This window comes from Ostrea edulis, chromosome 1, assembly GCF_947568905.1.
Source record: "Ostrea edulis chromosome 1, xbOstEdul1.1, whole genome shotgun sequence".
Lineage (NCBI taxonomy): Eukaryota > Metazoa > Mollusca > Bivalvia > Ostreida > Ostreidae > Ostrea > Ostrea edulis.
The window spans coordinates 96,688,525-96,713,502 of NC_079164.1; the positions used below are offsets into that span (position 1 = coordinate 96,688,525).

At 35.0% G+C, this 24,978-nt stretch overlaps 2 protein-coding genes and 1 pseudogene across 2 annotated transcripts; 2 read left to right on the forward strand and 1 right to left on the reverse strand.

Moving 5' to 3' along the window:
* Positions 1-993: 993 nt before the first annotated feature.
* Positions 994-2,903, forward strand: LOC125672336 (uncharacterized; annotated as a pseudogene).
* A 1,096-nt stretch (positions 2,904-3,999) lies between these two features.
* On the reverse strand, positions 4,000-6,635 carry LOC125672367 (uncharacterized). The gene is made up of 4 exons (XM_056139340.1): positions 6,463-6,635; positions 5,491-5,582; positions 5,045-5,229; positions 4,000-4,401 (listed from the first exon to the last, which is right to left on the reverse strand). The coding sequence occupies exons 1-4, from the start codon at positions 6,480-6,482 to the stop codon at positions 4,282-4,284; spliced, it is 417 nt and encodes a 138-aa protein (XP_055995315.1). The 5' UTR covers positions 6,483-6,635; the 3' UTR covers positions 4,000-4,281.
* A 7,847-nt stretch (positions 6,636-14,482) lies between these two features.
* On the forward strand, positions 14,483-21,451 carry LOC125646255 (uncharacterized). The gene is made up of 6 exons (XM_048872844.2): positions 14,483-14,508; positions 18,227-18,392; positions 19,097-19,238; positions 19,620-19,726; positions 20,400-20,502; positions 21,174-21,451. Exons 1-6 carry the CDS (start codon positions 14,483-14,485, stop codon positions 21,386-21,388), a joined length of 759 nt encoding a protein of 252 aa, XP_048728801.2. The 3' UTR covers positions 21,389-21,451.
* Positions 21,452-24,978: the final 3,527 nt, after the last annotated feature.

The following is a 24,978-nucleotide window of genomic DNA, read 5'->3' on the forward strand; positions in this document are numbered from 1 at the left end:
CCGAGACGAAATTCGAACTTGATCTGTAATTTGGTATGGCAAACCACCGTACCAAATATAAAATAAATATCTGCAAGAACAGAGAAAAAAAGTGTGGAAAACTGGACGGACGGACGGAGCGCAAATTCGTCGGTAGGGGACTAAAAACAACAATACTTAATTGTTCCTGTTTGGAAGTTGTTTGTTAAAATAGTTAACAACTATATGAATAATTTTTTTCTAATAAATTCTTTCAATTTTTTTTCTCCTGAACACACCCTTCCCCGATGGATTCTTGGCAGGGTATACTTGCAATCTAATTAAAATCAGACTTCTTAGATCCGCGCTGTATACTTTGCGTAAGTAGATCTGACATAATCCGATTAGGGGTCATGTTCAGATGAACTTTATGTCAAGCAATCAGCGCGTCGGCTTTGAAATCGTATCTCAGCTAGATGCGACGTCACAATGCACCGTTTACGTCCACTGGAGTTATATTCCTCGCGTTATTTAAGTAAACCGTATTGAAAACTATTCAAATCGTACCCATCCCTATTCATACATAAATCGAAATTCACAATTAATCTAATTTGGGTGTATTTCATATCGTACATTTTGTTGTTTGTATGAACGGAATAGATTATGCATTATTGCGAAAGTTTAAGATTCGTTATGCGAGAATATACAATTTTACAGTGTGGAATAAACTTCGTGGGAAAGAGATTACAGCAATTTGTTTACGAATTGCCAGGAACCACCTAAATAGCCATCATTGTCTGTATGTCGGAATCTGACTGGCTGATAGTTCTCATGAATATTCCAAGCGAAAGGTCATGCGGACATGACCCCCTATGTCAGATCCTATTGTAGCGATTGTGAGCGTATTCTAGGATCTGATTTTAATACGCAAGTTCCGAGTTACCCAAAAGTTATTTTCCTTTGTCGAACTCTTTCGCATTTTATGACGTATGGTGGGTACACATTGGGCGACTTCACTTGGAACTATTGTACACGGTTAACTGACGTCATCTGTCTAAATTTAACCCAAATTTGCATAAAATCAACTGAACAACAATAGTAAGCACGCGTGTTTAGTTCAAAATGGCGCAGTATAAGATGCTTTGCGTTTACATTTTTGAGAGTTTACTGGATGACAGAGAAGACGAATTTTCATACGAATATAGTAACTTCTTACTTCATACAGGAGCTTTTCTCCTCCACGGCACAAAATCTGTGTCACCACGAGTAACCGGTTATGTTGAAAATGTTATTCCTTTCTTTTCTACGGATAATTTTCGGTATCATTATCGTATAAGTAAAGAAATGTTCGAGGAAATACTTACCAATATCGGTGCCTACGTTACATCCAACCACGGTGGGGGCATTGAAGGGATTACTCCATCTAAGCAACTCCTTGTATTTATGTGTTACATGTCAAATAAAGTGACAATGCGTGAAATTGGACATTATTTTGACATAGGACAATCCACAGTGCATGTTGTGTTGAAAAGGGTGAACGGAGCATTCAACGAAAACCTATCAAAGGTAAAGATTACATACTGATAGTATACATAAAATGTAATGCATAGGAACCTGAAATTTGATCAATAAGTTTCATATCCCCCCAAGCATTTTTTGATATAGGGTTTTAACTTATTGCTAAACTTTTAGGTGCAAATAGGGGGTACTATTTTTTGATCTGTGGCTTTTTTTGCAATTTATTGGTTAAATATCAGGTACCTGTAGCAATTACATGTAAGGGGAAGGTGCATGTTTTTACGTCAGGGGGACTAAACTTTTAGATCGAAACAGGGCCCCCTGAATCTCTGTGCTGTGATCTACATTGAAGTTTTACAAACACATTCCCCCTTTCAGTGTCTCATCATAATATCATTGTTATAGATCACCTTGGTTGTTCTTTCATTTGTGATTTCTGTAGCACAATGCGATGGGACTGAAAACAGTGAGATTTGTATCGCTGAAGTCTTGAGCAAGGTTCTTTGCTCAAATGAACTTTTTTTTGCCTTAGTATTCAAGCCAATATTAACATCTTCATATTTCATCTGCACACACCTATAATTATCATTTTCCCCTGAAATCAATGATTTTTTAAATTTTACTTTGTAGATCATCCAATGGCCAAATTTTATTGAGCAACAGAGAATCGCACAGGACTTTCAGCTTCAGTCTGGGCTCCCAGACATAATTGGTGCCCTGGATGGGACGCACATCAGATTATCTTCTTGTATTGGTGGAGATAATGACTATATTAACAGGAAGCATTACCCATCGATACAACTCCAGGTGATAATACTTGATATTGTGAAATTTACTACTTTATTGATAAATGATACTTACATGCTAATTATAAAAATATATTTTATTTAATTTTTTAATTACAGGTGGTAGTAGATGCTGATTTAATGTTAAGGGACATATACACAGGCTGCCCGGGATCAACTCACGATGCCCGCGTACTACGAAATTCAAGTCTTTTTACCAATGCTACTGGTGGACAGTACTTTGATTTGAATAGGTACATAATTGCAGACAGTGCATATCCGTTAAAGGCCTGGTTGATCACTCCATTCAAAGACAACAGTCATTTAAACATAAATCAGAGGAGGTTTAATCGAGTTTTGTCATCTGCACGACAAGTAGTAGAGAGGGCTATTGGTCATCTAAAGCAACGGTTTCGTCGACTACAAGAAATAACCATACATGACTCTGATGAGATTGTCAAGACAATAGTATCTGGTTGCATACTGCACAATCTTTGTATCTTGCATCAGGATAGTGTGGAGGATTTCTTAACAAATGATCTGAACAATGACAATGGTCACCCTAATAATTATCCAAACGTGTACCCTGATGGAAGAGATGGGCTGTAGAGGAGGCAACAACTTGTTCAGGGACTACCATGACCATTTGCCTAGAAATTGCAAAAACAATCATCTGCTCATGGAAATCATCATTGTTTTAGTACAGAATAAAAATGCAAAATGATCAAATTTTGTTTATCAAAGAATATCTTTCTTAGGAACAGTAAAGTTAACAAAATTAAAATTTGAACAACAAAAATAACAAATAACAATACAAAAATCACTTCACTCTCTCTGACACCCAGACAAAATGTCCTATCTCTGATAAATCATTGTCATTTATAGAACTGCAGTTCATCATGATAATACATGTGCATGTGTCAATATAAACAGCAAACGTAGTTTAACTTTAACACATAAAAGTTTATGAACACAAAAATATTCCTTTACTCCTTGTAACCATAAAACAAGATGAGCCAATGCGCCACATTGCTCACCTGAACAACATTTATCATCACATTCATATAACAACATTTATCATCACATTCATATTAACAGCGTGCAGGAGAGACATGAAGGCTATACCTACAAAAATTACCTTAATAATAAGAGTGGAGGGCATATTAAACAAACTTCAGTCTTAACTGCATCAGGACCATCTGAACAAACTTAAGGCTACACTATATTCATGATATAAGGATGCTTTTACATAAATTTCACTTTGTGCACATATTGTTTCTGTAAAGATTTTTTTAAAGAACTAATCTAAATAATTAACCAATGTTAAACTTTTAACCCCTATTGTAACTCAATCTTGTTCAAAAGATGGGGGAATGGGGAGGCATGTTTAAAAAAAATTACATTATAAAATTAACAAGAAGCCCATTTGAACCTTTGGCTCAGGTAAGCTAAAAATATTTAAGGTACGAGATATGCTTTAGTTGAAAACTGGTTGAAGTAAAAGATTTTAAAAGTTAACAGACAGATGTAAAATTTAGGAGGACAAATGGCAGGCAAACAGTACTTTCAACTCGGGTCAAAAAAAAAGTTTTGGCACCCATAGGACATTATAAAGTTCACTTTTGATCATGACTTTTAACCGATCTTTCAAAAATGTCCAGCATTCTGTCAAAGCGTCTGAGTTTTTCTTCCTGGTGCCTCTCCATCTGTTCTCTCATTTCTTTGTTCATATTTTCCATTTTATTCAGCAGGTTTTCTGCAGAGCGCTTTTTAGGTCGAGCGGGTTTATCATCAGTTGTTTCTTTCTTTTTATCTTCTCCATTTACTCCACTGTCAAATGACACTGCTGCTTTTGTTGATGCCTTGTGTCCAAACAAATTATCAAATTCATTTTGGTATTTGAATTCATGTTTCTCATTACCAGTTTTTTTATTTAAGTCTATAGTTTCCTTATACTTTCTTTTCAAATTTCTCCATTTATTCAAAATCTGAATTTTAGTAACCTTAATTCCTGCAGCATTCATTTTTTCAAAAATTTTTGCCATAATGTTTCATGATTCTTATTTCTATGAAAGTCCGCATCCATATCTGTTCTCAGTGAAATAAGCTGCTTTTCCTCACTTTCGCCCCATATGTGAACCTGAAATGAGTTTTAGGTGGATTAGATTTTTCCCATCATCATAATATCAGGTATGATAAGTAAAAAGAGCATTTCGCAGAAACAATATATGTAATGAATTTACTCTGATAATGGTTATGTATAATAGACAACTTTTACAAATCAATACTAAGATCTAAAAGTTCATTGTTTGAAAAAAATATAGCTTATTTATTTATAATACCTCATCTGCAGAAGAAGAAATTTCAATCTCTCTCAAAGATATATGGTACTGTTTCTACTTTTAACCATTCATCACATACATAGCTTTACTTAAATGTTTAGCAATATATATAAGCTTACGACATTTAGATTTCTTCTTATTTTTTCTCTTGCTCTTCTTTCCATGGCTATTGTAGTCTTTCAATTTCAAATTAATATTTGATTGAAACTCTTCTGAAATGAGAAATGTTTTAGGGCCCACTTGAATTAAATTATTTTTTGTACACAGATAAGGAGGGGATGGAGTGAATAAAGATGAGGTAAAACATCTTGTTGAAGCCAAGCATGATGATGGATAAGACCCAGATTCAGATGATTCAGAATAATATATTGGTATGAGTTTGGGGGCATAACAGTTCAGAACTTTGTCCCCATCATCCAGGTTATACAGGCTGTAATGTACCTTTTGATCACCATCTTCCATAGGAACAGTCTGTGGCAATGGAATGACATGTTCAGAAACAAGTGCATTTGCAGTCGGGGACTCAGGTGACTCAGGATCTTGTGTGGTCATGGCAGGTGATTCTGAATGGGGCTGAGACTGGGAGTCGAAAATACGTTTCAGAATGGATTGCTTTGTCTCCGCATCTGAATAACAAAAACATTAATATAAATACAATGCACAAGCTAGAGATGCCATAGGATTTCTCTCAAAAGTTAATATCATGAGCATGCATCATTTAACAAAATAGTGAATAAAACAAGCATGAAGGGAGGAGAGAAATAATTCAAGCAGTTCATTTTCTTTCTATTAAAACCATATAATAGACTTATTTGGCATTATATATGAAAAATATATATGAAAAATGAGTTTTAGTCATACCATTCTGCTGTAATGAAATACATTACCTCCATTGGGATTATTCAAAAATTTTGCAAGTTCTTTGGACATTTCGCAGGTCAGTTCTTGTCCATTCCTATTCCTCACTTTGATTTGAACTCTAAAGTAAAAGATAGAATTATTATCAATCATGATTATTTTAACCAACACAGCAAAGACCTATATGCGAAAATAAAACAAAAGATAGGGAAATGCAATTCTTTTAAATACACAAAACAACATGAACAAATCGCTAACAAATTGCAAACCTATGATTATTCTAAGATTTTCCTAATATTTTTTATATAGTTGTCATATATAGAATTCATTCATTTTAATTATAATAACATACTGATAACTACCAGACATGTCTGAGTTTAATGAATTTGGTATCAATCAAACAAAACTATTACCACAAGCTACCAAATGGAAAAAGCTTAGCTTCAAAAGAAAAAATATATACCTTACACACACACACACACACACACATATATATATATATATATATATATATATATATATATATATATGCGGTTTAATGACAGAATTTAAGAAAGTTTACATGCTAAGAGGCTTTGTCACTCCGTAATTATCAATTCAGACATTTTTTAATTTTTTTTTACATATAATTCACCCAATTTCCGTTGGCGTCAACGTGTTTTTACCCCCCCCCCCCCCAAATGCACACTTGTTGAATCTCACTTACATTACACATATACTTTAAAGCTTCATGGCTTCCCCCACATCTAAACTAATCAATTTAAGAAGCTTCTGTAGGAACTAAAAGAATATAGTGACCATAGAATAACTTTACTTCTCTAAATTGTAAATATAAAATATCAAGACACTCGTGTTTAAAGAACTAATTCGAAGTGAGAAATCATACAAAAAAAAACTAAAATGACTGCAAAGATGGCATCCAAAATATGATGACACTAGACATGATCATATTCATTGCGCAAAGTCATATAAGCTGTAAAGAAAAAATTCTCTTCACTCACGTTGCCTCTTTCTCCGCCATCTTTTATCTTTGTGTACCATTGGAGTAGTAGGGGCTAGCGTGTGTTCATCACGGGTTAAGGTCAAAGTTGAAATGATGTCACTATTGTTGATACAATGCCTGTTCATTTGTTACGCGAGTAACGTTAGTTCGTACAATAGTTCCAAGTGAAGTCGCCCAATGTATACATTATATCGTAGACTGGCATTGTACATAACGATTACGTACGATTAATGTAATAAAAGTGAAACTTTTGTTTATATCAATCACTGGTATGCATATTCTGGTCATATCAAGCATAATTTGTTTGAATAAGATCATCAAATTGGTTATTGAATCATTATTCGTTTCCTCTTCTACACGAGTGACGCTTTTATCAAAGAAAGATGGCAATTAACAATATTTGAGCCATTTTGTTATCCAATACTCATGTAACCGGGTGTAATAATAACAATAACTCCGGTGTCGTGGGTTTTATCTTTATTGTGGTGATGTACCTAAAACATTATTGTTGCGTGACCCTGAAATACAATGAAAGTTATGAATACAAGAACAATAACTCTGCATAAGAATTTTACAATCAAGGTCCTTATCAAAATATTAAAAGAGGTTAAAATACATAGAAATTATGAATTACAATAATTTCTTGAATCAATAATCTTTCCCTAAGCTTAGCATGAATAAGCTTATCATAGTAAAGAGTTTATGATATACACAAACTGAATAAATTCTAAATAATAGATAATTCATGCTAACTGCTAAAGTACATGAATTGAACAAAAAGAACACTGACTATAAATGCTTTAACAATTTGCATGTGAAATACTGAATTTATAGTAAAACATTTCTACAATTAACCTTACCTCCCATGAGGTGCAAAGGTCGGTGCAAACATTAAGAAATCCTCCTACTTTATAGTATGTGTTGATGTTCTAACTATAATAAAATAGGTAACTGTAGAGTTATAATTTATTGCATGAATGAATATTTACTCTTAAGTATTTATAAAGTGTAATACATTCATTCTCTCCTTTAAAAGTTAAACACATTAATTTGAATCTTGTTCTATATCAATTATTTACAGCATTCGTGCAAACTTGCAAAGATCATTCACTCCTCATATTGTCTATCATTCAAACATTCACTCAGACAAGATAAAGTAGTGAAAGTAAAGAAATAGTGCATCCTAAGCTTAATACTAACCTGATCAAATAGAATAAATCTCCATCCAATAAATCAATCCACTAGTAAAGAACAATTGCTACTATATGAAACTTTTATCCAAAAACCCTTCTGTGCCACTTAAGCATGAAAACAAGAATACCTGTCCTCAAAAGAAATTTCCCTCCTAAAAACCATGTGACCAAACTAGAGTGATCTATAAATAGTAACAATTATCCTAAAGAAAAACCTGTTCTGCATAGTAAGCAGTAAAATTTAATAAGTAATGAAATAACAAGACAAACACAAGTCAGAGTTATAATAATGATTTCAATTAGATAAAACTTTATTCTCATATCAAATTTCAAAACCATGTAAAGAAATTGAATTAAAGCAATTTATTTTCAATAAATAAAATCCCTGAAATAAAGTATTAAAAACATGTAAAATTTCACTCTATTACACTCATAAACTCACTAAAGTTGCCTTTTCCCTGAGATAGGATGGTCTCAAAAACTCTGAATATCATCTTTTAAGAAATAATACAACGATAGTAATTAGCAAATGTACCCACTGTCATAATATTTTACGTCATAATTTACGGAAGAGTTCAACAAAGGGAAATAACTCTTGGGAAACTCGGAACTTCCGTATTAGATTGGGTATACATGTATACCCCAGTATATTTCCATACTTGCACAATAACGTCTACCGGTAGATGTAAACTAATATCCCAACAAACATTTTAGCTAAATATTTTAAATAATGTATCATCCCAGTTCCTTTAAGTAATGATTATTCAAATAGCTAAACTCACGGCAATGCAGCTTTCATTAGTCTGGTCCGGTCTCCATCCCTGCCACACGAGTGTTAAGTACCATAATGGACTTTTGTAGCATTTTCATTAATCAAGAGCTGATTTTACCTTTGGAAGAATTATATATTTCTTAATTTCTATTAATTATTCGTGTTGATAATAAATGAAGAGCGAATATTAATGCATAACAAATGTTATGAATAGATATCAATAGCAACAGGGTTCGAATTGACCGGCTACCTAACATGGCTACGTCAACAAACGAAATCATTTGAAGCTTTTCGAGTGATATGGGGCATTAATGAATATTTGGAGGTATGTTTTGAAACAAGTATCATAATAGTAGGAAAATATGTTGAAATTTTTTTTTGATATTAAATTTATGAGACAGCAACACAAGGCTACAACGATATCAGACCTCAACCGTGCGCACATTTTTCTGCGCCGTAAATGGAAGGTTTATTGGGGGTTTATCTGTAGCTCTCTGTCCCGTCACAATATTTTTTCAGAGAGCTACAATTCTGCAGCTACATTAAACGTTTGCATTGAATAAGGTGCATGAACAGTATGCAATATCCATTCTGAGTAAAAGATACCCTGATAGATAAAAAAAACTAATGTCTCTACTGTTGTATTTTACAAATCTATTGAGTCATTAACTTCTCAGTCAACTAGGAGTCTACCAACACTTATTGATTCCTTCATCCCAATACTGATCCATGTTCATTTTCTTGTCGTAAGAGGCGACGAAATGGGGCGATCCTTTGGATGAGACCGCAAAAACCGAGGTCATGTGTCACAGCAGGTGTAGCACGATAAAGATCCATCCCTGCTTCAAGGCCGAAAGCGCCGAAATTTTGCAGCCCTTCACCGGCAATGGTGACTCTCCATATGAGTGAAATATTCTCGAGAGGGACGTTAAACAATATACAATCAATCAACTGATTGTTTGAAAAATTGTTGGTTTACCGTCATCCAACATCTTTTAATCCGACATCTTCACAGACTGCTGTTTTGTTTTTGTTTATTTTTTTATTTTTTTTTTTTTTTTTTTTTTTTTTTGCTGTCGATGTTAACAAGCGTTCATGTAAGTTGAGGAGTACAGAGTTAGCGGATAGATTTTAAAAATTTTAGAGTTTGTTAATAATAAGGACTGAATCTGAATGCTTTTTTGTGGGATGAAGGTGTACCCAATCTAATTAAAATCAGACTTCTTAGATCCGCGCCGTATACTCTGCGTAAGTAGATCTGACATAACCCGATTAGGGGTCCTGTTCAGATGAACTTTATTTCAGCCAATCAGCGCGTCGGCTTTGAAATCGTCGGTGTTCACAATTCAAGGAAAATGGTTGCGATTGTTTGGTTTGAAAGAAAACATATCGCAGCTAGATGCGACGTCACAATGCATCGTTGACATCAACTGGCGTTATATTCCTCGCGTTATTTAAGTAAACAATCTTGAAACTATTCAAATCTTACCCATCCCTATTCATACATAAATCGGAATTCATTAATTTGGGTGTATTTCATAATATTTACATTTGCAACTGTTTTCTCCTACATAACACTATTACGAGCAATACGTATTTATTTCTGGATAAATCTACTACGGGGTCAACAGAGGTCACGGCTGTGCGTATGAACATTTGTTAAAAGTAGGTAACAGGTACTACTTTTACTAAGGCAATACACATCTCACTTACTACAGAAATCTTTCAATAGATGAAATCAACATCACAAAATGTATTTACGGTTTTATTTGTATTCCAAGCAGTGGACTTTCATCAATAATTGATAAAAGCATTTCTGTAAACAATGTCTTTAGTTACTAGCCTACTAGGCCTAACGTGTGTCTAAAATTTCGTCTGCTACAACTTCACCCTGGTCATCGGTGATGCGGAATTGTACCTACTGCTAGACGATGACATTAGGCTTCAGCAAAAAGGTCATTCACATTCACCTACACACCACACTGCTTCCGTGCCACAGCAGCCTTGATGTCGGTTTCCAAGTTTATGTCGGGACATCGAAGCGAGGCGTCGTTAAAAACCTATTACAAAAAATGATCGAGTCAAAAGAAGCGTTCAGTGAGCTTATTTATCAACAATTACATATCCAAATCCAAACCGTCCCTTACCTTCGTGCAGTTCCTCATTCTCTGCGATGTTCAGTTCTTTCCGGAGATTCATCTGAGCTGCGTCCTCTGTCCTGTCTATAAATGAGTTGCCTACACCTGACGACTGCTGCCCTGTTCTTCATGTTCCTCCAGCTCAGTCTTCTGTTAACTCCGTAATATCCACACAATATCTTTCAAAGTCGGTCTTCAACGTCTTCACTTTTCAAAAATCAAAGCGCATCACAACTCTAAGTGTAACACTGCGCATCCCCGTTTAAATCATAATTCCCCCACCCCCTAAAATTAGACATATGGAAGAGTTTTCCATTATATACTCCCGAGTTAATGTATAAGTATATGTTGATATACTTGCTTTCTAGCGTCTTAATAATTAAAACAGTTCTTCATTTTATAGAACTTTGTTTTGTGTTGTCGTCATTTTGAACATCTATGACGCTTCGTTGTGGACGTCAACAATTTGAAATGTATGGAAACGTGTTGTTAACACAATTCAGCAATGTTACCGACCAAAAATGTAAATATAAGTAATAAGGTATCATTTAAAAATATTTATCGGGATATAAATACGGGTTGGTACATGATCAAATTTTCCATAAAGCCCTTCGGGCTTTATGGAATTTGATCACGTGACCAACCCGTATTTATATCCCAATAAATATTTTTAAATGATACCTTATTTCTTAATAATATACCTAGTAGTGTATCAGCCCTGATACACCTATCTTGGCTAGGGTGAGACAGCTGCAAGTAGGTAGGGCTGTCTCGCCCTAAGGGCCGAGATATATCTGTCTCGGCCCGTTGTCAAGGGGCTGTCTCGTCCTCAAATTTCAAATGGCTATTTCTTCTTTAATCTTTTGAAATCTAACATAACTACATGAAAAAATGATGTTAGACACAATTTTTTTCAAATGTAATACTTTCTTCTACGACAGAATTTAATTTAAGCAGAAAAATTAAATAAAAACGTTTTCAAAAACAGCGCTAAATTGTAGCGAGTATCTAAGCAAAGGGGGGTAACCCAAGTAACAATTGTTTATTTAGAACAATAACACGTTTAACTTCATTTAAAAACAATTAACGTTCTAGGCGACAGAAAACTGTAGGAGGATTATGGAGGGTGATACGAAAGCATTATTAGAAATTCCCTGTCCTAATGGAGATCAAAATGTTAATTTACGGTAATTTTGATGTAGAAAACTGCTTTAAAACGATTTCTGAAATCTAAAATCCCGAGGACTTGGCAATAAAACGAGAAAAGCAGAACCAATATCTTCCGACGTTTTTCAATGACTTATAGATGCTAAACAGATGGGAAACGGTAAAAAAAACAAAACTTACTTCAGTATAAGGTAACATTCCCTAAGCAGATAAATAGCAGCATCAGATCTGTAAACATTCCCGTTCATACGATGACGCCACGTAAATAAAGTTCTACAACTCTTACAAATTATATGAAATAATGAAAACGGGCGAGTTTGGTAAATCCGAAAAAAGAAATAAAAATAATTCACTTATTTCCAATATTAGTATTCATTAGCAAGACCCTAGGAGCTGCTTAATAGTATATACATGTACATGAACAGCACAGCGATAGATATGACGTGTTTATACATGTACATGAACAGCACAGCGATAGATATGACGAGTTTCTCAGCCAAGCAGTCCAGATTCTAGACCACATTAGGGGATGTCCATGATTAATCATCCAATTATTGTGACAGCAGTGGAATAAAGCTACAAAACCCAGACTTTAGCATGTTTTACAATGCCAATAGTACTGGAAACATAACCATTAAAGTAAACTCACTGAAGGAATAAAATAGTCAAATATCGTTGTACAATATACCATGTATTTATGTTTGGGTCAATACCCCCCGATCAATTCTCGGGGCCAATCCCAGGTCCGAGATCAACATTAGAGTGTGATATTCTATATATATCGTACATTTTGTTGTTTGTATGAACGGAATAGATTATGCATTATTGCGAAAGCTTAAGATTCGTTATGCGAGAATATACAACTTTACAGTGTGGAATAAACTTCGTGGGAGAGATATTACAGCAATTTGTTTACGAATTGCCAGGAACCGCATAAATAGCCATCATTGTCTGTATGGCGCAATCTGACTGGCTGATAGTTCTCATTATGGCGCAATCTGACTGTCTGATAGTTCTCATGAATATTCAAAGCGAAAGGTCATGCAGACATGACCCCCTATGGAGTTATGTCAGATCCTATTATAGCGATTGTAAGCGTATCCTAGGATCTGATTTTAATTAGATTGAAGGTGTACCGCGAACAATGATTGGAAAATGTATTATGCGCTACGAAGAAAAAAACCCACCAAACCAATAAATAAAAAATATAAATAAAAATACAACATGTAATGGAAAACTCAAAATTGTGCATTTACTAGATGATATTGGACATTATGGGAATTTTGCCATCTTTTCACTTTTAATAACAATAAATCTTCCATCTTTTCCCCTGCGTTATTTTCATTTTCAATCATTTAGTCAAAATAAAAATTTAAATCCGACAACGAATTTCTTAAATTTCATATGCCATAAGCACGAGTGTAAGATTCTTTATTACACAATTATTAATAAACGCATACTTTAGTTACTTTCCATTTCATGTGATTGTTTTCATTTGGAGTTCAGTCTAGCCTCATACATCGTCTGAAAAACATCCTTAAGCGCAAGAAATAAGATTTAAAAGATGATAGCTAAATTGAAATTTTAATCATAAAATCTTAATACCAAGTGATGTCATTATATTACAACAACAAATGAAACAGGAATGATTCTGATAGACTTGAATAACGTTTGTAGTAAAACTAGAAAATTGACAATTTTTTTTATCAATCTCAGCATGCGCAATTTTGCGTTTTTCACATTGTTATTGTTTGACGTCATCTTCTCCGTCACGGTTTTGGGACAAACTTCCACCAGAGTTCATTTGCTCGTTCGTAGGTGACGTAATGAGGCCTCGACGGGGAGTTTGGATTTTGGGAATTAAATTTAGCCTGTCGCTTGACATTTCTGTCCTTAAGTCAATGTGGCTTATTTTCACTTCATTAAAACACAAACTTCTCTTGGAACAACTTTGGTTACAATTGCATGTCCTCTACCGTTAATTTTAACAGAGTGCCAACTTTAAAGGATATCATGTTATTTTGTTTACGTGGCGCATGAATCTATATGACTGACTTACATGATTTGCATAATTATTAACCATATCATTTTACGAACCCTCGTTATGAACCCGGAAATAGTACTGTTCTGTGATAAAGAGCATTATGAACCCCAATTTTGTAAGAAATTAAATATCTTTTTAGATTCATCTGACACTTTCTCACATTTTTTTCCCTCAAAGTATTTCAAAATCTAAATTCAGCTCACAGAACAAACATCAGTGCGAATTCTCTCAGTGATTCGATATTAAACATGATTGATTGATTGTTTAGATGTTTTTCGCCACATTCAACAATTTTTGAATTATATAGTGGCGCTCAGTTTTTGTTGGCGGAAGAGAGAACCCAGATACAATGTACCTGGGAAGAGACCACCGTCCTTCCGAAAGTAAACTGGGTATAACTTTCTCACTTACCGGCGCGAGCTTGATTCGAACCCGCGCCGGCAGAGGTGAGAGACCGTGTGATTTTGAGTGCGATGCTCTAACCACTCGGCCACGGAGGCCGAGGTTCCGAGAAAAGTAACAACTTTCATTCAAAACTGGGTGCAATAGCTGTCTCTTAAGACGTCTGTGTCCTCCGCATGATGTTTTAGTAAAAGAAAACGTTCATTTTGGTTGCTTGTGAGAAAAATATATGGATCGGCTTTTCAAACGTGCTCAATTTATCTGGAACCCCTGAGTAACTGAATCGTTTCAATATGATCACGATGGTCCACGGTGTTATTGGCTACTGGTAAGAGGCTACTTGCTTCAGCCTAGTGTCAAAATGAGTGTAAAAAGCATGATATAACAATTGAAATGAAACACGTCAGACAACATTCGACCTAATGACAGATTGTAAATAAGATCATTATAACGACCATGTAAGCGAAATGCTGACTCTAAACGAGATTGTTGAAACCTATTTGTCAGTAGTCTGCATGGGTTTAGAAATTGATCAAACGCAGAATATGTTCCCGCGTATTGAATCAGTGGGGAGGTATAAACGTGATAATAGAATATTGCTATATGAATAAGAGCTAAAGTTACAGAATATGTTCCCGCGTATTGAATCAGTGGGGAGGTATAAACGTGATAATAGAATATTGCTATATGAATAAGAGCTAAAGTAATCCCGTCTGTGATAAAGCAATATATCCTGGTATTCCACGCTGTCTTATTTTAAACAGTTTTTTAAAATTGAATTTTGTTTATAATGTTGGTTGAGAAAGAAGGCAAAATTGGCAGTAGTTTTCAATATTTTAATCTTTAATGAAACACGTTGGAGTTTTGTCAAATACATACATATTCATTTCATATGGACTTATATTGTTTCTCCGCGGTACAAATTTTCTTCACAGCGTTCTTTTTTGTGTCAAATTTTCTCACACCAAGCATATAATTTTGTAATCAAATTATACAACACAAACCCTGTACCCTATCATGCAAAGGCGTGACACAAAACCGTGTTTGTACATATTAAACAGGTTTTCCCATCAGATGTGGCTTTATTAGATTGGTGATATTCCATTGTGAATTTTCCGAAATTTCATAAAACCAGCTTTTCAAACATCCACGTGTCCAACTGTCTTAAAAATTAGATACCCAGCAGGCCACTTTCCTGTTCCCTTATATTAACGATCCCGTGTTGAACACCTTTACTCCACTACTTTCCTTTATATTAACGATCCTGTGTTGAACACTTACTCCACTAGAGATGTTGAAATCTGCAATGTAAGTATGTCTTTATCTTTGTATACTTCAGTATGATTTCGCACTATTGATTGCATTATGAGGGTGAATAAAAATTATCCGTGTTTAGACATTTACATTTTACTTCTAAACTTTTAAATTGAATATACATCAACACATTTGCATTTTGCTGTTTACTGTAGATTTCTTATTTTACGCGAGTACTTATTATCGTGAATTGACTCATGGACGTCAAATCGGGAGAAAATAAATTCACGAGTGCTCTGTTGATCATGTGTTTTTGCATGTATTTTAGCAATGAAAATAAAAGCGAGAATTTTTTTTCGCGAGTGAAGTTTCTCGCGAAATTTCGCAATAATAAATCCCTCGCGTATCTTTAGGAATTTACAGTATTACGAAAATGACCAAAACAGCTTCACATTACATAAAAATCACATCGGACTCATTAGAATTTCTACATCCTTCAACCTTTCGTTTTAATGTTGATATGAATTTCTTTTGATTGTCGTCTCATTGATTTCATATTAGCTCTATTATTGTTTTCAACTCCCGAAATTCGTTTTTCGCCGTATGTATTTCAAACATATCACAGCATTTAACCGTGGTTCAGATTTATAAAGATTTTACTCCCTAGTTAATTTCCCAAAAACCAATGGATGGTATGTTCAAGAATACTGTAACTAAAGAATTTGTCTGGTAAGAATGGAAAATATGGAACATAAAATAGTCCATTATCAAATGTTCGATCTCGTAACCAAGAAGAACCGTGCTTACATTTGCATTGTGTTTATAAAGATAACAAGCATTCAATCTGTTGTATAAGTTGGTTCCTAATGTAAATACAGGTACCTTGTTGATTTGAAATCAACTCTAAAAGATCTCGAATCCTCAATTCAATGCTTTATTTAGTGTTGGAAATACGTTGCTAGTTTTACACATCATGTCACGTGTACAAAACTTCTGGCAAAACGTGATGGTAATCTAGATACAATTTAAAAGCCCAAACAATAAAATTTAAACTTTCATGTAAGATGAAACGTGTATTATCAAATATATTCTAATATCCTTCAGGCAACCACGTTTTATATCCCAATAATATTTTTAAGACCAATATCATATTTCTAACCAACTTTTAATTCGATATTTTTCTTTCCAAGGTGATTAACATTTTAATATGTTGTGACCGTTGAGACGAGCGAAACCCATCAACACCTTGCAACACGATTTATAGACATTTTATCCGCCTCTTCGTTTAACGCGGGAAATATAACGCGGTGGATGTAAACAGTTACATTGTGACGTCATATCAGCTGCAATGCTTTTTCTTCTTCTCTCAAACCAAGCAAAAACAAAACGTTTGAAGCTATGAGAAAGCTTGTCTGGAATTTAAAAACGTTTATGGTGCTTTCTAAACAATCTTATGACTTTAATTACGAGAATGTCAATGAAGTATACCGCAGTGACGGCGACATTTTTCCAGAAGCATTATGGGTAGTCCCCATCATTTTTCAGCTGATGAAGAGCAAATCACGTGACTCAATTGCGTAATCATTGGAGCGAGCTAGTCGCGTCGCTCGCTTTAATTGGTCTTTGGATGTTATCTTATTTGGTGTTTTATTACAATAGGAAGGTCGTTTACATTATGCAATATACCCCAAAAAAAATTTCAATGGTATATTTACATGTACAAGAACAGGAACGTTTTCATGATAGAGAAGAATAATGTGTTTTACGGCGTGGCCGTGTTTGAGGGCGAAGCAAAAGAGTTTTGGCATTAGTATCTATATCCAAAACAGGACAGAAAACAACCCGAAGCGGACGGAGCTGTATCAAAGCATCCTAATTTTGGACATTTGATCCGCCTATATATTGAACGCGGGAAATATAACGCAATTGATGTAAACAGTACATTGTGACGTCATATTCAGCGTCGTTATTTAGCAAATTTACAAACATACCATTTGAACCACAACAAAAAACATGGTGTTAATCGTGGAGTGATTATATATGATTAAGAAAATAAGATTTACATGCTTTTACGAATTTTATGTAACATCTCAGAACGACGTGAACTCGGGTAGTCGAGATTCAAAATGGAGGAATACATGTCCACGCGCTAATATTCGAATCGACGCCATTGGTACCAAACTTTTCAAGTTCCATAGGTATGGTTTAATTTTTCATTATTTTCCTATATTTCCCTTTTAAACATGTATATACGTGTTACCTATAGGGAGAGCTCCGCTCTCACGGCCCTTCTGGCCGTGAGAGGGCTTCGCCCTCTATAAAATTATTCAAATGCTGTCTGAGAATATGGGACATTTGAACAAGGGATGTGGATGTGTATTGTTTAACTCGAGAATTTTTCACACATTAAAAAAGTGCAAAATTTTAGGCCTATGATCGGCGCTTACGGCAGGGGGGGATCTTTATTGTGCCATACATGCTGACAAGGGACTTCGGCATTTACGGTCTTATTCGAAAGACCGCCCCATTTAGTCGTCTCTTAACAGGCATGGGGAACTGAGGACTTATTCTAGTCTGGATCCCCACGGTACAGGGTATGGATAATATACTAGTATAAATGTTAAAATCAGAGGGAGGGGGTGACCGAGTTACATGGATTTCTTTATGCTGAACCGTATAATAACAGACTCCAGATTGAGTACGCGTTTAGAAGTAACCATAGAAATTAAATAAGTTTAATGACACGCACTGGGATAGGTTTCAAATGAATTAAAACAGTTTCGACATTTCAGGTCTGTGTTCAGAGTGGGCGTCAGTTTCATTGTATTGTGTACGTTTGTCGAGTCTTATAAAGAACTTTGTGATGCAAGAAACTTGAATTGTGAGAAGTGGAAAGACTACATGCTGGAGGAGCACAACAGGGTTAGGAAAGCAGCCTCAGCAATACTTGGACTTCTCGTAAGAATTTTCTTAACTATATCACCACATCACGGGACTGAAGGTTGAATTGATGCCTGATCTTTATAATTGTGTACAATTCAAGGTGATGTTGATTGGATAATTCAATGTAATGTTGATTGGATAGGGAGTCTTGGCATTAATTCTGTTTGTCGGAACATTTTGTAGATTCATAGCTTTTGGTGTCAAGGTTCCTAAACCAACACATGGGACTAATTTGTGACCGTGATATATATATGAAATTTACATATTATATATAGTCACCCTTTCAAGTCACTTTGTTAAAACGAAATTTCTTTGAGACTTAAGGAGGTATGCTACACCAGAGAAATTTAATATGGATGAAACGTGGGGGATATGTACAACAATATTTTGAAAGTGAAAACTTCTAAATTTACTTTATTTAGTCTAAAAATGCAGTTTTAGTAAAAACCAATCTGAAAAAACATTTAAAACCCTTTTGGATTCAAACCCGCGATCTACAGTTCAGCAGTCGACGTGCTAACCTACTTAGCTACTCGATCGGCTAGGCGATAATTTTTTAAACGTATATGCAAATATTGCTGATATCTATTTTTGCATCCATATTTTGAAAGGAAGTCAGCCATTATGACGATGTAGAGTACCTCCTTAAACCAAAAGTACAGTTATTCTTTATACGAAGATTTCGGGGTGGGTTTTTTTTGTGTTTTTTTTTTTTACAGACATGGAGTAAAAGTTTGGAAAAACATGCTTTGGAGTATGCACAAACATGTAAGGGTGCTCACTCTGATTACGTAATGAGGAAGGATGAGTCCGGTCTGGCGTGCACCTGGATCGGTGAAAACGGATGGTCTGGTTACCGCTGTGTGTAGAGAAGAAATTAAAACTATCAGATGTTAAATTACTTAATATATTAATTACTTCATAAGATTCATTCAATATCAAACAGTTACACACTTACATTGTACGATGTAAGGCATGCTATTCAGGGCAGATGTGGGGAATTATACTTGCATTTGTTTTTTGCACAGTCGTATATAGCAAAGAGATCAAACAGTTGAAATAGTTGCGGATAAATAAATAACGGACAATCTGAGACATTGACTGCACTAGTATAAAAACAACTCGACCATAAAACTGGCATTTCTTTCATTTTCCACAGAAGCCAACGAATGTTTTAAATTCAATATATTTATTGTAAATATGAAATTGGTACATATTAAGTCTTCTACTCTCATATTTTAGCGCCGGGAGATGATGCAACAAAAGCTTTTGAAAATGAAGAAAAGTACTGGAATCATGCAACCCAAAAATGTAACCTCCACTGGACAAAATGCGGTCACTATAAACAGGTTTTGTTTGAAGTTCTTTATAATTTATTCACAAGGAATAAAACTTTTAAATTGAAATGTCAAGCAATACTAATAAACACTGCTGACATTCACGCCTTAAATTTCAAAGCAAATACTATAGAAATGTACAAAAATTAGAATACCCGAGACATGCATCTCTAAAATTTTATTGCAAGTATTAAGTACGTGTAAAAATATCATAAGAAACATATAATTCTTAAGTTTCGAAATAATGACATGTAGAAAATATAATAAAAATAGACATAAATTATGTAAAGTTACATGGACATTATGAATAAATATATCAGCTTTACAGTGTCACTACACGTAATTCACAAGATAATGATCCGCCGCAGTACAAGTGTGATCTTCTCTTTTGATCCGCCGCAGTACAAGTGATCTTCTCTTTTGATCCGCCACAGTACAAGTGTGATCTTCTCTTTTGATCCGTCACAGTTCAAGCGATCTTCTCTTTTGATCCGTCGCAGTACAAGTGATCTTCTCTTTTGATCCGTCGCAGTACAAGCGATCTTCTCTTTTGATCCGTCGCAGTACAAGTGATCTTCTCTTTTGATCCGTCGCAGTACAAGTGATCTTCTCTTTTGATCCGTCGCATTACAAGCGATCTTCTCTTTTGATCCGTCACAGTACAAGTGATCTTCTCTTTTGACAGGTGATTAGTCCCAAAACATGCATGTTGGGATGTGGACGAGCTAAATGTGGTGATCACAAAAGAAAAATTTGGTGCTGGTACGCCACCAACTGCCGTTCATGCCGTAAGTCCAATTTGTCAGCATACATGCAATAATGTTGCGGTCGCATTCAGTTTATGGACAGTATACCGGGAGAGATACGACAGCGCATGGGATGGTACACAGGCTTGCACAATCTCATAAAACTTTCTCAACCCGTACAGGCACTCTGAGTCCCATGAGTACAAAACTTTGAAATAACCGCTCTTTACAGAAAAGCACAACAAAAAGTATTCGATAAAAGGGCAGATCACATGAGCGGTAAGGTATATATGCAAATGCCTGCCCGGGTTCCGTATGTGCCTGTAGCTGGGATTGCAGACATGGATCCCACGGAATGGAATAATCAACACCGTTGCCAAACAAATTAATGTAGCTTTCTTAATTGTGCATGCCCATAGCCAATTGTAAATCTAACGTGACCAAACAGTGGCTAGTGCAGTGTATATACACAAAAATGAATTTCATTAGTAGTTTCTATTAAGTTTAGAATCTTTGAGATTTTCGAAACATCGAAACAGGGGATGCTTACCCCTCCTAGGCACCTGATCCCACCTCTGGTTTGTCCAGGGGTCCGTGTTTGCCTAGCTATCTATTTTGTATTGCTTATGGGAGTTATGAGATAGATCGCTTTGCGTTATCTTCGCCTTTCATGTACATAAATGTACTTACAACATTTATTTATACTATTTCAGAACCCGATAAAAAGAGAGAGCTTTTACAACTGATTGGACTGCGATCAGAAAACGAGCTTGAGGATTTTATGAGAAGTCTCAACAACCAAACCATGCCATCCCCTGTCTCTCCACCTCCTAGTATATCTTCCTCTGGCCAAGCTGTCACAGGGGTGGACACAAGTGAGAGCGGTGAGGAATCTGATGACGTCAACGATTCCGTCGAAACTACCTGAACTCTTAGAAGAAGCCGTCCATATTCATATACTCATGTTAGCTTTTCCAAATGTGTTAATCAATGAAAGTATTTATTATGATATTTTGAATCACTGTTTTATATTGTTAATTTTTCGAACTTTTGCTGTAAACATATGTAGAGGTATTAAATTATTAATCATTAAAACATCAGTAATGTCATACCTTGTTTAGTACTATGTCAAATACATGTAAATCTACACGTCCACAACTTCGTGACCAGTACCTTGTCTGTAACTGTGCAATAATTCACTGGTTAGAAAGGCATCAAAAATCGAATTTAGAAAATTCCAAAAAAGATAACATTAAAACATTTAAAAATCGTACGTCGTCCTCAACAACAGATAAATCTAAATCAAATTCCAGATCACTTCCCACATCTGATTTAAAACATTTAAGAAAATGCGGGATACATATTTCAAAAATATGTCATTGTGAATGTACGGACTGCCAAGACAATGTCATTCTGTATGTACGGACTGCCAAGACGCACCTTCTGAAAAATAGGGCTACTGATGAATTCATGAACGTTTGGTATAGCAATTCATTATGATCTTTTAGTGTGTTCTTGTACACTATACTATGGGGGCGCCTTAAATACGCAAAGTTGTCGGATCTATGCAAGTGAATGATTGTTTCTTTACTTTATTCGTCCAGAATTTTTCCCTCATTGAGACGTCACCAGCTGTAGGTGAAGTACCACAAATTTAGACCTATGCTTAGTGGTCAGGGCCGTAGCAGTAATGGTTCTTAATCGTGCCAACGCCTGTAGCGACACGGGACCTCCATTTTTAAGGTCATATCCGAAAGACCCGTGATTCTCACTTCTCAATACCGGGCGTTTGGCGAAAGAGCAATCACTACCTATTTTAATGTCTTAGGTTTGAGGCGACCATAGCTCTATGAACATTTCGTAAACATCATGAGTGTATAGGTGTTAATTATCGACAAATTGCTACAATATTGCCGAATCGGTGCACTACCCTAAATAACAAATCGGTAATAATAAAACAAAGTTAGAAATATTGCCTACGAGACACATTAAGGTATGGTTTTGAATCAAACTCTTGAGGTCGAAGACCACAGGTCACATATGGTAAGAAATAGTTCCCCGCTGATGTGTCAAGCTTCAGCAATGAAAACTTCAAACGAAAGGCTTAATATGATAAAGGGTTACCCATGTTGCTTTTGAAATCGCACGGTTAAGATCAGTAGGTCATATATGGTAACACGTGGTCTCTAGATGATACTTCAGATAGTGTAACTTATCAAATGTTTCTTTCGCGTGTTTTTTGAATAAAAATTATTATATTTTTCTATATATTAGGACGTTTCCATATGAGTGAAAAATTCTCGAGAGGGTTGTTAAACAATATACAATCAAGCAATCAATCTATATTTTGGGGGATAGAGCTTTTTCGCAAAGATCCCAACAAATGGCAATCTCTAATGACTGGATATACTAACACCGTTACACAGGTATCAGTACATTTATATATTTGACAAATATTCATAAGTTAGCTCATGAGCTTTTGAGCACAACTGTGTAGGATGCTACATTTAAGTATTTACTGGTTCAATACTGATCCCATTGGTGCAAACATTTTACAAATCTATTACTAAACCCTGTCCAGTTGAAATTTTTTGGTACCGTTTCAAATTTTTGAAAGGGTTTGACAGGGACTATATTTAGTGGCGGAAGGATTGATTTAATCAAAAAGTTCTAAATCTGCTTGATTTTACAGTATTTGTTTCACCCAATATATCTTCGATTTTTATACTCCTATACGCGTATTTCAGTTTTATAATCAAATTTTATGTTACAAGTATTTGAGACTTGGAACTAGTTTAAATAATGAAATTTATTCGAAATTTTGTATGAAAATTCAGTATTTTCGCCAATATTTTAAAAATTTGATTTCGAACCACCACTTTAGATCTTAAGACAAGACCTTGAAAATTATGGGAAATTTTAGAATTTGACATTACTCCTTTAAACTCCCTTTGATATCATGAATTTTTAGTATATCAAGTGTAAAAAGAAAAAAAAAGTCATTACGTATATATTTCCATTTCTAGTATTAAACTTTTTTTTATCTGTAGTGTTAGAAGACATGATTACGTATCTATTTTATGTAATAGTTGATTTATGTTGCTTATGTTATGTTGACACCAACAGACAAAAGCCATATTGTATTGCTTATAGGAGTTATACTTTTAATTGTATACTGATTAACGTCCCTTTCGATTTTTTTTTTACTCATATGGAGACGTAACCATTCCCGATGAAGGACTCATCAGAAGGACCGCCTCATTTCGTCGCCTCTTACGGCAAGCAAAAGGGGTACTGAGGGGCTTATTGTATTCGGCGCGTCACAATTTTTCTTTAGAAAATTTATCGCTTATTTTTAATCGTACATTTAGGGCTCGACATTTCACCAGAAGTCACAGGTGGTGAGGTCACAATAGGGGTAGTTTTAATATATACGGAGGCACTTGAAACATGCTGGATCATGCTACACCACCGGGGGCCCCATTAACCTTCTACACACCTTTTTAACTTATGCATTGTAAATATATATTAAATATCATCTAAAAATGTAATGAATCATGTTTTCAGCAATTATAAGAAGAAATATTGATCACTAATAACGAGATTTTAACTAATACGTAACAGATATTTCGATAATCTTTAATGTATATTTACAAAACACAAGTATAAAAAGAAAATAAATGTGTTGATCCCAGATCAGAAAACACTAACAGAGGGTGCATAATCGATGCTCTAAGGTCTGTGGTTTAACAATGATCTAGTCTAAAGAATTGTACGTCAATGTATAAATCAAATCCATTCACACATATAATGCAAATATTGGCCCCTTTATCTGAAATTTTATCACTCCTTTCCGAATATACCAAGTACCAGTTAGGGTCTAATGTGCGCGGTTTCGGTTTAATATGGCATTTGGAGAAATTGTGTTGATGAAGGGGTGGGGGATGGGTGGGTGGGGGGTCTGGCTTCAAATGGGCCCAGGCGAGGTAAATATCTTGAAAAATATTATATTTTAACAATGTGAGTAGGAATTATGTACATAACAATTGATAAAAGTTTGACGGCTGATTAATATTTAGAGATTGGGCCGGGGTAGGGAATCTTATTTATTTAGTATATAATTTGTCATAAAAGTGGAAACCACCGTGTGTTGTATCCTAGCACCTGGAATTGTGAATTCTCATATACATATAACAAGTGATGTTTGTAAAACACATATACCCCCCCCCCTCCCGGTGCAAAATTGAAAAGAGTTATATACACACATCATTTAATTGATATAGTATCATCAATTAAAAATATTGAGCATACAATATCTTCCAATGTCAAGAGTGGATTGACAATGTGACCTAAATATCAATAGGGGTCATGCACTCCTTGTGCTGTACCTGTGTACCAAGTTTGGTGTCAATCAAGCAAATAATTCTTAAAATATAGGAGGCAATATATTACTATGTCCAGTTCAACCATTGACATTTGACCATGCGACCTCAATATTAATAGGGGTCATCTTCTCTT

Excerpts from the sequence above, each read along its gene's own strand:
- LOC125672367 (XM_056139340.1), bottom strand. The coding sequence starts at position 6,482 with ATGGCGGAGAAAGAGGCAAC. Across the intron at positions 5,230-5,490 it reads TTTGAATAATCCCAATGGAG|ATGCGGAGACAAAGCAATCC; the intron begins GTAATGTATTTC and ends TTTGTTATTCAG. Across the intron at positions 4,402-5,044 it reads TGGAAGATGGTGATCAAAAG|GTTCACATATGGGGCGAAAG; the intron begins GTACATTACAGC and ends AACTCATTTCAG.
- LOC125646255 (XM_048872844.2), top strand. The coding sequence starts at position 14,483 with ATGGTCCACGGTGTTATTGGCTACTG. Across the intron at positions 19,727-20,399 it reads AATGCGGTCACTATAAACAG|GTGATTAGTCCCAAAACATG; the intron begins GTTTTGTTTGAA and ends CTCTTTTGACAG. Across the intron at positions 20,503-21,173 it reads CACCAACTGCCGTTCATGCC|AACCCGATAAAAAGAGAGAG; the intron begins GTAAGTCCAATT and ends ATACTATTTCAG.